The 13,407-nt window shown below is 29.7% G+C and overlaps 1 protein-coding gene across 1 annotated transcript; it reads right to left on the bottom strand.

Annotated features, from left to right (window-relative positions):
- Positions 1-5,217: 5,217 nt before the first annotated feature.
- Positions 5,218-12,918, bottom strand: LOC114263910 (protein DETOXIFICATION 40). Its single transcript, XM_082883905.1, has 7 exons — positions 12,412-12,918; positions 9,178-9,809; positions 7,950-8,006; positions 7,590-7,828; positions 6,328-6,446; positions 5,799-5,885; positions 5,218-5,449 (listed from the first exon to the last, which is right to left on the bottom strand). The coding sequence occupies exons 1-7, from the start codon at positions 12,781-12,783 to the stop codon at positions 5,384-5,386; spliced, it is 1,572 nt and encodes a 523-aa protein (XP_082740031.1). The 5' UTR covers positions 12,784-12,918; the 3' UTR covers positions 5,218-5,383.
- Positions 12,919-13,407: the final 489 nt, after the last annotated feature.

Raw genomic sequence — 13,407 nt, forward strand, 5'->3', positions numbered from 1 at the left:
TTAGGTTTTTTTTTATTGCTTTATCTTCTAAAAAATTACTAATCATAGGTGTAAAATTTTTAAAACTCTACCCTTCTTATTTAATTTTTTTTTAAAGCTTTTTTAATAATTAACAGAATTATAGAAGAGTTGTAGTGATTTTATTGTTACAGATTATGCTTCTACACATTTAGGCCTCGTTTGAGAACAGGCTAATTTAGTAACTTTCTGGCTATTTGGCTAAAAAGGTAGGTAAAAAAAACTTGTATGTTTGGGATGACTTTTTGGCTAATTACGAAAAGATGTGCAAAAAGTAGAAAGAAAAGAGAATCTTTAACTTTTTGGTATGGGTTGTTGGCTTTTTGGCTAATTTAGTAACTTTTTGACTAATTGGCTAAAATAGCCTCTTGCCAAACGAGGCCTTAGTGAAATTTTAAGCAATAGTAAGCCCTAGTGAAATTTTTTATTTAGTTTTGATTTAACTACATGATCAAAACAAATGGAAATGCATTCTATATGGAATTATAAGAGATTTTGAATTTGGAATTATAAGAAATTTTAATTTTTTATTTAGTTTTTATTTTCTACAAAATTATAAGAGATTTTGTATGTACATATGGTATTATGGATTTATGTATTCTATATGGAAATGCATATCAATTGAATATTGGTTGCTTTTATACTATTAATTATTTACGAAAGGAATCAGATTGTCCAATTGGAAGACACATTTTATTCATGTTTTGTAACTTGTCTTATTTTATCATTAGTAGATGCACCGATGTTTTATCTAGATATTTTCCATCATATTAGTAATCTACTAATCTTTCAGAGTTAGTATCATCCATAATATACATTATACTTTAGATCTTTCTTTAAATTTGTTTATAGCTCTTTGTGTATTCTTATGAGAAAAGCAACTTAACCTTTCCAAGTAGCACATATTGGTCGACAATGTAACTAAGAAATGCTTTTAATGTCAGCATTTTGTTATAATCAGTTTGGCCTCATGGCTTTTCTGCTAGTCTAGTTTTTTCTGCAAAAGGCACGTGTATGCAAAAAAGAATTTGCTTCCAAGCATTGTCAGTATTCCACCACATATTCTGATATGTATTTGATTTTTTTTTTCCTTCTATAAGCATCTTGCAAAGCTGAAACTCACATCATCTATAATATGTCTATTTTGATATTTTAGTTCAATTCACCTATCATGTTTCACAAATTTAATCTGATTGGATGCCTCAAATTTGTGAGAAATCTTTATCCTAGATACTTCTTTGTTCCACAAATCTATGAAATGGACAGGAGCTTATGTGATGGAATTTCATAATTTGATGACTTCATTTCCAATGGAATTAAGAGACCAGTTGGAAGAAGCACGATTTTCATTCCTTCAAGGTGGATACATAGAAGATTTTGAACTGGGAGGTAACTTTGTTTGCTCTTTTGGCATCATTGTTTGTAGTAGTAATGAGTTTTTTTGGAAATAATTAGGAGAAGCAATGGTAGAGTCATGCATGATCTATTCAGACTTGGCTAGAGAGCGAGAAACAATTAAAAGATTGGTAAAACTTCTTATTATTTAGTTTATAATGTTTTTGAATAAAAGAGTAAATTTCTTCTAAATTGTACCAAAGGATGGCATAGTTTGAAATTATCTCATGCAAAATAGTTTAAGTTGCCATCAAATGCATCTGAATTGGCTAAGCTAAATTAGTAGGGGACTAGAATGTCTCCTCCCTCTTGGAATTATTCTGTTTTTCATTTTATTTTTGATTATTGATTCTCCTCTTTTAGATTTCTTTTCTTTCCTTCTTATTTTCAAGAGTATTTGTAGAGGACAGGTCATTTTTTGGTACCATAGTAGGTCTAAGAATGAGAATTTACTGAGTATGAATACATTGTTTCAAATTTTTTGCTCAATTTTTATTTGCAAAGATGCTTTCAAATAAAAAAAAAAAAAAGGGTTCTGTGAACATATGAGCTTTGTATTTTATAATGGATTATAATGAACTGTTTATTTTACTTTTGTTAACTGCAATTTCGAACCTTGAGGTCAGGTTTTCTAACAAGAGGAGATTGATGCATCTTTTACTGTAACCTTGAGAATATGCAATGGCAATTGATTTTGGTCGATAAAGTTATATTGTATTTTTATGATTTTCCACAAGAGGATATTGATGCGCCTATTTTCGCCAATATGGCAATTTTGTTCTTCTAGGTTGTAAAGAAAGAACCCGCACAGAAACCCACTTCATACCTCAAATTATTTAGCTGTTTGTTTCCTTTAATATATCCCTTTCCCAAATCAGTAATTATTTATATTGATTATCCCTGCTGTTATCCAAAAGACAACCTAAAAGGATGGGTGAATTAGGTTTTTACAATTAAAAATTAATAATACCCTACTAAAAATTATGACTAGCACAATAGATAAATATAGTTAATGAAATAAAAATAATTAAAAACAAGTGTTCAAACAACTATGTCAGTTAATGATTTTAGTATAGTAAAAATGTGAAATATAGCTACAGCAATTTAAATAAAATAAAGAGATAAGGGAGAGAGAGGCAAACAAATTTATAGTGGTTCGACTTCAACTCGGCCTACGTCCACTCCTCAAACTTCACTTGAGATTTTCCACTATGCTCTAGCTTCACGGAGGTGCTAGCAACCTGTTTACAAATGGAGCAATCCCCCACGGATTTTACAGAGACTTTCTAAGTTAAGAACACTGAGTGTACTACACTTTTACAAGGTTGAAAAGAAGGTGTTTTTACTTTCACAGAAAACTACAAGAATTATCTCTCAAAGATAGATATAAAAATGAAGCTCTGGTTTTTCTGTAAATCTCACACAGGAAAGATAGGCTTAAAGCTATACGTCTCAGTGTATAATTTCTGAAACAGGATGTAAACAAAAATTGAAGAACACTTCTCAGATAATTTTTCAGAGAATAAATATGAGTGATTATAGATCAAAGAATATTTTTTGGTTTTTTTTGTAACTTGTTTACATTAGAGGCTTTGGTATATATAATGAAACTTATAGCCGTTCATAGCCGTTGTAATCATTTGAATTTATAGCCGTTTATAACTATTGTATTCATTTGAATTTATAGTCATTTATAGTCATTGTATTCATTTGAATATTTTCCACTCCATCATTACTAATTTGAATATCTTCCACTTGAACCTATTGACCTGCTGCTGTGCTGAGCTGTTTGAACCTTTTGGTCTGCTATTGTGTTGGGCTATTTGAACCTTTATTTTAGGCTGTTTGAACCTCGGATTTGGACATTATTTTTGGGTTGAAATGAACTCTTGATTTAAGCAAATATTAAATACATTCAAACAATATTTAGGATAAAAGTTTAGGTGAGAAATAATGGGACAAAATAAATTTTGATTCTATTTTTCTCTTTCAAATAAATTAAAAACATAATTAAATAAATCATCAAAATAAATTTTGGATTTAAAACATAATTAAATAAATCATCAAAATAAATTTTGGATTCTATTTTTCATTTTCAAATAAATTAAAATATAATTAAATAAATCATTAAAATAAATTTTGGATTCTATTTTTCTCTTTTAAATAAATTAAAACATAATTAAATAAATTATCAAAATAAATAAGTGTAACACCTGCCTTATTGATATGGCCATTTTAGTTTTTAGATTAGAAAACACTCTTCGAAAGGCAGGGGGAAATCTTTACCAGGTGATAATTTATTTTTCTGCTTGCTTTCGTGTCCATTAATTTACTTGATGGAAAACTCTCTCTTATTTATTTATTTATTTCCTGTTTTTCTATAGGCAAGACGGATAAAATCATACATAACCCAAATTTACCTTTTTGGTGTTTTTTTCTACATAGTACAGGAACATGGTAAATGTAATTAATGTTTCTAATATTTCAAATATTTGAATGTGGGTTATCAGAGACTAGTGAGGAAAATGAAGATGGAACTCTTGCCTTAGTGAAAGTAACAGAGAAGGCTCTTCAAGTGAGCGACACGGACCCTAAATCTATAATCAAGGAAACAGCTAAATCTGGAGCAGAGTATCTTGCATCTCAATCTTATCACGGTCTTGACATTCAAAGCAACAGTTCCTTAATGCTTTGCTCTCTTATCTCAATCTTAGCTCAATCTTGTTTATATTGGTTCGGTTTTCACTCCCTTATTGTTCTTAATGCTTGAAATGGTTGGTTTATTTTTTTATTTTTTTCTTGTTGCTGCAATTCTTGTTTCTTCAATTGATATTAGTGCTCAGTGGAAGACTTGGAAGCTACTGCAAAGTTGTATATTTCTTATTGGTTAGAACTGGCAACTACTCCATATGGTTCACCCTGGATGCCACAAAAATGTTTTGGCTTGTAGCCCGCCCTTGTGAAAGTCACTTTAAAACAACAGCTAAGATGAGAGCCTTGAAGGTTGTAATTGTTAAAACAACTTATGGGGTTCTATGCACATTTTTTTCGCAAATCACCTCTTTTAAATGTTATTCATATCACCCTGATGAGAGCTACTCTTGAAGTTTAAGTAATTTGACTTCTTCTTGACCATTTTGATTTCAATTGATGTATTTAAAGTCTTAACATGAATTGTTTTTATTCTTGGGTATGCAATATATTGTTTCTTATTTTTAATTGTGTTTCCAAGCTTAGTTTATTTATTATTTTAATAAACATCAATTATTAGTTCTTAATAATTATTTACGACAGATATTTTTTTAGTTCAACCATATAAAATTAGCACCATTTTAAAAATTAAAAAAAAAAGGCTATGGCGGCATTTGTTAAACGTCACTATATCCCAATCCTAACAGCTAGATTTTTAAAATGTATAAATGTCTATGACGGTGTTTTTCAAACGTCGCTAAAATATCATGTGACGTCATCTTATCGTCATGTAGAACTTTTAGCGACGTTTTTAGAAAACGCTACCTATAATAATATAGCAACGCACCATAAAATTATAGCAACGGCCGCGTCTTCGGCGTTTGGTGCTAAACATCACAAAAAGAGTTGACAGCATTTTTGAGACCTATAGCAGCATTTTTTAAATGCCTCTAAAACCCCTATTTCTAGCTGTGCCATCTCTCTGTCTCTCTATGTAACTACTTTGATTTGTCTATATTCTCATGTTTGGAACCTTCTTACTTTTTCTTTTCACAAATCCAAAATATATTCAGCCTTAAAGAATGGAAATTAAATATATAAGGACCGCACTAATTGGATCATAAATTCCAATTTTGATTAATCAAAGGAGAAATGTAACCCTGCATGGAAAATATGGTTCCCTTTAACTGTCTTCTTGGAGGGTTGATTGAGACAATTATGCTAGGTTTCATTTATCGATGTTTTGGCAGTTTAAATTTGGCCTTTATTAGAAAATAAATTAACCCTGTGGAAGCGATTCCTTCTTGTCTCCCCACTTATTCAACCTCTTCCTAGCTTCATCCACCTGCAATTTCAATTCAAATTGAAACTATAAATATAACATTGTACTTTTATTGGCTTTTTAACGAATTTTTACTTTTAAACGTTACAAGTTTGATGCATTTGATTCATTGTGGTTCACCGAAAAAAAAAATCATGGAAAAATAGAAATTAAAAAAAAAAAAAAAGAAGACTTTTTTGGATTTTTTTTTCACTTCATGGCACATGAAAATTAAAAATGATTAGCTTCAAGCGTTTTTAGCTAATGCTTTTCTCTATACTGTTTAAACCAAAATAAATAAATCAAAAAAAAAAATCATGATGATAAGAAATTCAAGAACAATTGAGGATAGGAGTCTATTAATTCAGATTACCTCTTTATTCCAGTCGGTTCGGACTGTGACCCAAATCAAGATTATGGTTTGCATAACTGTGCCTCCTAACATTCCTGTCCATATTCCCTACACCCACCACAAATAGAGTGTTCAGAAAAAAATTATTTTAAAAAATTCAGAAAGTAAAATGTGTTGATTAATTTATTGTTGATATTATCTATACTACATCAAATTTAAATTTATACTATATATTTTACTTTTTAAATAATTTAAAAAAGAAGGATAAACAACAATCCAAATCTGGATTGCACACTATTGTTTGGGTAGTGTAGCCCATCATGGATTCACCTTAATAATTTGAATCATTTATTTTTATAAATATTTGTATATATATCATTAATATAAAAATTTAATTCATCAAAATAATAGACCACAAATGTAATTTTGAAATTAGGCCATTTATATCTTAAACATAATAAAATTATATGACTATTATTATTGAATCAATATATATATTTTTTGGATAACTGGACCACCAATGTGATTTATTTATTTATTTTGGATTTACCTTTGCTCCGAGATTGAAGTAAAAACCAAAGACTGCACCAAGAGGTACTCCAACTATGTAATAACAGCCCACATTAACGTATGCCACGAACGATTGCCATCCACAACCCACAGCCACACCTTCATCATGGTTTACATATATATTTGTCTCAAGGTTAGCACCGAATTACCAGAAGAGAATGAAATTTAAAATATACAAAAAAAACACACACACACACACATATTTGTTTGAAGTCCATCAATTAAATAGTTTTTATTATTTATTTATTGTGGGGATAAAGTATTGCTATTTTAGTTATAGAAAAAATATTTACAAATCAAAGTGCACAAAAAAATTAATATGTTCATTGGGAAGTTGGAAAGTTGATTAAAAATTTGCTTTTTCAGTAAACATGATATATCAACTTGATTACATGCAACCAAACTTTTTCACTAAACATCATTTCAGAACATATATAGAAAAATTAATGTATGATTCAAATTTATTTTGATTCACACTGTGAATAAGTACGCTTAACTATTTTGAAAAGTTGGTTAAAGTTAATTTTTTGACTTTTTGGCTTTTAGATCATATCATATCATTTCTCTTTTCTTTTTTCTTTTTTTTTGCACTTTTTTTCAAAAAAAAAAAATCCAAAAGTCAACTTTTAATCTATTTCTTAAAATAGCTAAGTGTAATTATTCAGTGTGAATCAAAATAAATTTGAATCATATATTAATTTTTCTATATATTTTTTGAAATGATGTTTACTGAAAAAGTTTGGTTGCACATAATCAAACTGTACAACAAAGATAAAATGTACAAATATCGACCTCACATATATGTGGGATTTACACCTTATTTATATTTTGTTTTATTCATTGTGTAATTTTATGGAAAAATTACAAAACAGTGTCGTTTTCAAAAAATATTTACAAATTTATAATAAAAAAAAACTATAATTTTATTTATTAAAGTTAGTATGATTTACCCCTTATTTATATTTTGTTTTCTTTTGTGCTGACTTATTAGCAAATGCAGCACTTAGTATGAGCAATGGGAATGGATTGTTGATATCAGCCCCTTCCAGTTTGTGGAGTTGGCTTTGGTTAGTGATAGGCAAGGAGGATCTGTTCCCCCTATCATTTTTTATTTTTTTTAGTTTTGTGACCTCGGCCGCCATTAAATCAAAAAATAAAAAATAAATTTTGTTTTTGGGAAGCTACACTGACTTGTAATTTCTCCTAATTTAATTATGTGCAACTAGCATATCAGATACTGACCGGACAAAACGGGTTGGATTCCATTGAGGATGAGGGTAACGGCTAGAAGTGGACAGAGATCGGAGACAGCATCAGCCACAGCTTCACCGTCTGTGAAGGCATAGCTAATGACATGTCGCAACGCCAACAAGATCAATGCAGCGATGACGGAGATGATGAATGAGATTGTATTCACTATTACTACCGAAAATGCAGCTGACTTTGGGTGTCCAGCTCCAATCTCATTGCTCACTCTCACACTGCTCAATCATATAACATCAACAAAATTCTCATTACAATTGATAAAACAAACTACTGATAAATATTTTATTTTCACTAAATGTTATGTAATTGAAGTAATGGAAGATTAAAAAGGCTGACCTGGCGGCTGCATTGAACCCGACTGAGATCATAAACACCCATCCTACAATCGTCATGCTGCAATTAGCACCCACAAAAAGATTCATTAGCTTACTATGCCATTTGTTTGGGGTGGAAAATATTTTTTAATAAGAAAACAAAAATTTAAGAGAAGATAATATTTTTCTATATTTGGTGGCGGTAGTGGTGGTGGAATGAAGATGGAGGTGGCAGTGGTAATGGCGACGGTGATGGTGGCATGGGGATGAGAGTGGTGCTAGTAGCGTGGTGACATTAGTAAAATTTTAGTTCAGAAAATATTTTTTGCCTTTTAAAAATAAGAAATATTTTTTTCCCAAAAAAATTTATTTTTCATTAATCATGAAAAATATTATTGGAGAGCAAAAAAAATGTGGAATCCTATGTAACACTTTTTTTCGCTATTTTGTATTCCTCTTGCATAGCAATATATTATTATAATTTCCTATTTTCTTAATAATTATCAAATTGAAATCGATATTTTACATTCAGCAATGCTTCAAACATAATATATATATATATATATATATTAAAAAGTATCTAAATTTTAAATATCTAAATCAGATTCATCCTTAGATATAACGCGCCACACCAAGTTTAAACCTATATTATATATCAAAGTACGGGTATTTTGCTTAGTATGTATCTTTTTGTCTTGCAACATATCCGTTAATATATTATTTATTTAAGATTACAATTATCGGTTATTGAAACGTATCTTAAAAAATTAAAAATTGTATTCTTACCCCGTTTTAGAGGAGAAAATTTACATACATATCATTAAATTACAAAAAATTAAAAATAAAAATACCAAGAATTTTTATGGCAATATGATGGGATCCACAAGAATTTTTTTTATTCATTGATTTACTCATTTTTTTTCATCAAAAAAATAATACTACATCTTCTAATTTATCACTCTTAAACTGCCTTAATGATGTAACATTGAGATTAGACTCTACATAATAGAATGTTTAATAAATTAAAATTTAAAATTTATCAGACATATTATTAAAAATTATAACATATTTCTTTCATCAAATGTGAGTTTCATTGCGTTGACACGTACATTTTTAATATGTTTTAATAATTAATTATGTGTCTTATAGGATTCATGGCCCATCAATGAGATCCACCCGGCCCAAAACCCCTCATTTAACACACAGACACCACCCCACCCCCAAAAAAAAAAAAAAAAAAAATCTCTTACCAGATAGAGAGAGCATCCAAAGCCAACTCAGGATTTTCAAGCAACCCAGCCAGCAAAACAAGAATCTGAAAGTACCACGACTCCAAGCACAGCATCACCGCCGACGCTGCGGACAACTTCAAGAACTCCGGCAGGCCCGAAAAGGCCTGTAAACTGAACCCAGCCCACGTATACTTACACCTCTCACTCTTCACAATATAAATAAACTGGGCTATCACAATAATCCACCAAGACAAACTTAACACTAGTGACGAGCCAAAAAGCCCAAGCCCAATCATGTACACAGCCAACCAGCTCAGTATCAAGTGGAGGACTAATGTGACTGCAGATATGTATGCACTGGGCGTCACAATGCTCTGTGCCTGTAGAAATTTTTGGATTGGGAAGTTTACAGCGTAGGCAAAAATTTGGGGGATGAGGCCGTAGACGAAGAGGGCAGCGGCAGAGGCAATGTCGGGGGATTGGCCGAGGAATACGAGAATGGGCTCGGAAAAAATGTAGACGAAAGCGAGGACGAAGCCGGTGAGAGTGAGGAGGATGGTTGATCTTTGAAGGTAAATGCCGAGCATTTCGTATTCGTGTGCTCCGTATGCTTGTCCGCATAGAGTTTCAACTGCGCTGCCCATACCGAGCTGCACATTTGAATGAAATGATGAGACTTATGAAGTAAAAACAATTTTTTAAAAAAGTAAAATTTTAGTAATTGTGAAGTTAAAATGAGTGATGCTTTTATTATGCCTTTTGTCTAGGGAGGGCAAATGAAGGCTTATTTTAATAATTGGGTTAAATGTCAGTTTGTTAGTTTTTTTTTTTTTTTTTAAATCACGTGATCTATTTATTTTTACATTTTTTTAAAAAAAAAAATCAAAAAAAAAATCAAAAAACTAACATTTAGGGTTTGTTTGGAGTGTCTTAAATAAGTGCACTTTTTATCTTTTTGGACTAAAAAATTGAGGTTGAAAATATAGATGTTTGGGTTAACTTTTTGACTTTTTATGAAAAAATATGTAATAAAAAATTGTAAAAATTGATTTGTAAGGAAAAATTCGAATTGGGAGTTGTGCAGCCGTAATTGTTGACTTTTGATGAATAGTGTTAACTTTTTAACTTTTTAAGTAACTTTCTGTCTTTTATCTTTTTTGAGAGATCCCAAACTTGCCCTTAACCTACTTTACAGAATAGGCCAAAATATTTATGTGCATAATAGTCCCCATACTTGGGGGTTTTATTTTTCAATCTGTGGAAGATAATTACAAATTTAATAAAAATTATATCTATATATATTTATATTTATATTGTTAATCAAAGAATAATTATAAGTGTAAGGAATATTTCATGATGAATCAAATCACTAGCAAAAAATAATTAGAAAATTAGAGCCTACGTAATAATTAATTACTAAACTTAAGTCCAACAATCACTATTTACGTACAACTCTCATAATAAAAAATAAAGAAAGATAAAAAAAAAAAAACCATTAACAAAGAGCATCAACCTCCTTTTTCCCGTAATATGAGTTGAACCCGCAACCCATAAGTTTACGCCACACAACCACTAGGTCAAATCATTATAATCATTATGTATGAAATCCTAACAAATTGATCCCCACTATACAGAAAATGTTTCAGGTTAGTAATTAATGTTTAAATTATGTAAGTTTGATTCTCAATATATAAAAAAATATTTTAATTTAGGAATATTTTGGAAATTTCATAAAAAAAATCAACTTTTTAGTTTTTTAATTTTTTAATCAAAAAAATCATAAAAAATCACGAAAAACTAGCTTTTTAAGCTAAAAAGGCCACAAAAAGTCACAAAAAAAAAATTAAAAAATTAACTTGTAACCAACTTCTCATAGTCCCCAAATCTAACTCCATTAATAAATGCCATTAAAATCAATAATAAGTATAAAAACACACCTTTTATACATTATAAATAAAATTGACACAATTTAAACATTAAAAATTAAATTAACACAATTTGAATATTTAAAATCAAAATGACACACGACAGTCAATTATTAGAGAGAATCTTTATAACAATTCTTTTTTTGTATTGGCTGTTTCGGATCCGTATGCAAGACAGGCTGTGTTCGACCATAGAGTTATTCTTTCCTATTTTGTTTCTATTTTTTCATATCAGAATTGATACATCCTTTTAATTTTAACTCTAATGAATTAACAATGAAAAAACAAAAACAAACACACAAGATACAAACATCATATCATTATAAGATCCACACACAACATTAAAGCTCCACAATTAAAGCTCACAATTGTTTTTTCTTTTCGATTCCTGCGTACATCATTGAAAAATGAAAAGATTCTTTGATTTCCCTAGCTAGATTCGTTTGCTTTACATTTGTCATTTACTTTATGTATTATTATTTGTATGTGATTCAACAATTCTAATCAAACATATAGTGTACACAAATTGAATTCAAGATAAATGGTTGTGAAATATTTACATCTAACATAATTTTATTTTAAATTTAAAATTACTTGAGGGATATTATGAATGTGTTAAGAATATATGGTAAAAAATTTTAAAATATTATACATTCTTCATGAAAATAAGTGTAATAAAAATTTACGATATTTTTAAAAAATTTAAAAATCTATCCTCCATTTTAATTTTTTTTTTTTTTTATTTGAACACATCCTCCATTTTAAATTCAAAACTCAAATTCACTTACAAATTTTATTTTTTTCTTTTTTTGATGGGTTCAGTTAACAATTCTAAACTATTGATTTTTTATTTTTAATGATGTGTTGCAAGCTTATACTAACTCTATTCTAATCATCTAATGAAAAGAGTCTAAATCCATGCTTCTTTTATTAATGGGATAAGCTAATACATATTTTAACTTATCTGACACATACCACATAATTAAAGTAAATTCTATTTTAAATTTCAATATGTCATTATTATTATAGAACACATCTATTAGTGAGAAAATTTACTTTAAAAAATTGTTATTACGTACAATATTTCCCTTTTTTTTTTTTCAGTTCTACACAATCTAATCATTTTAGAAGTGTCATGAAAAGTTTTATGAAACTGATTTAAGAGTAATTGTATAACATACAATAAAATACTACAAACACTACAAACTAATTCAAGAAGAGAATAAAGAATCTTCATGAAAACTTTTCATGATACTTCCTTCATGATACCTAGCATTATTGTTTATTTATCAACACACACGGAGAGAGAGAAGTGGTTGGCAAGTACCATGAGACCATAGGCAAACATTTGGATGCCATTGTTGCCAAGTGAAGCAGCAGCGAGCTCAAGATTGCCTAAGTGGCCGGCGAAGATTTGAGTTGACATGGACATACAGTAGTTGATCAAATAAACAATCACAGCAGGGGCTGCTAAGAAGAATAACAGCTTCAATTCAATCCACGTGGCCTGCCAGAGACGCTGCCAGAGCGGCACGCTTCGGTCACACAACACTCTCTCAAGTTCTCCGCTACTATATTCGATGCGATTTTCCGATGGTTCTTCTGGTGTTAGAATGGGTAGGTGTTGAAGCATGGGTTGGTGAATATCATTCCTTGAAGATTCCATCTTTGGATATCCACCTCCTTTTGGGGCGGCCATGGAGGTGGTGGTGATGGCGGCGGCGGTCGCAGAGGTGGTGGTGAGAGTGGTGGTGGGAGAGCTGATCAAATAAAATGGTAATGGAGGCCTTTATTGAAGGGGTTTGGACTAGTAAAAAGTGACAATCATGAATTTATAGGACAAATAATGGGGCAGTGGTGTTTTGAAAAAAATAATTGTAAATAATTAATATATTATAATTCTTAATAATTAAAATTATAAATTTATTATAATTTTTAGAAATTATTGGTAATTTCTCTTTTGAGGTCGTTTTTTATTCATGGATTTTAGAAAAGATTTAGAAATAAAAATAAAAAAAATATAAAATATAATTATATTTCACACACATTTTACTTATTTTTTAGTTTTTTCTTTTTCAAATGTTAAAGTATCAATTGAGAATTATTAACTTATTTTTATTTAGTACGAAAAAAATTGTAAAAAATGATAAATTTAATAAGAAAATGATTTATTCTCATAAATTTATCTTATAAAAACACCTTTCACAATTTTTTATCGGTAAGAGTTTACCACCATAAAGTGAGTGGTTAAATTCTTACCAGTTACAAATTGTGAAGGATGTTTTTATAGGGAAAAAATTATGAGATATAACACTACCAAATT

This window comes from Camellia sinensis, chromosome 8 (genome assembly GCF_055761805.1).
Source record: "Camellia sinensis isolate YWXY chromosome 8, ASM5576180v1, whole genome shotgun sequence".
In the NCBI taxonomy this organism is placed as follows: Eukaryota; Viridiplantae; Streptophyta; class Magnoliopsida; order Ericales; family Theaceae; genus Camellia; species Camellia sinensis.

Bases quoted from the DNA above. Each gene is read 5' to 3' on its own strand.
- LOC114263910 (XM_082883905.1), bottom strand. From the start codon at position 12,783: ATGGCCGCCCCAAAAGGAGGTGGATATCCAAAGATGGAATCTTCAAGG. The intron at 5,886-6,327 runs GTAAATCCAAAA...TGGTGGGTGTAG, and splicing joins ACTTCAATCTCGGAGCAAAG to GGAATATGGACAGGAATGTT. The intron at 5,450-5,798 runs GTAATCTGAATT...TTGAAATTGCAG, and splicing joins GAACCGACTGGAATAAAGAG to GTGGATGAAGCTAGGAAGAG.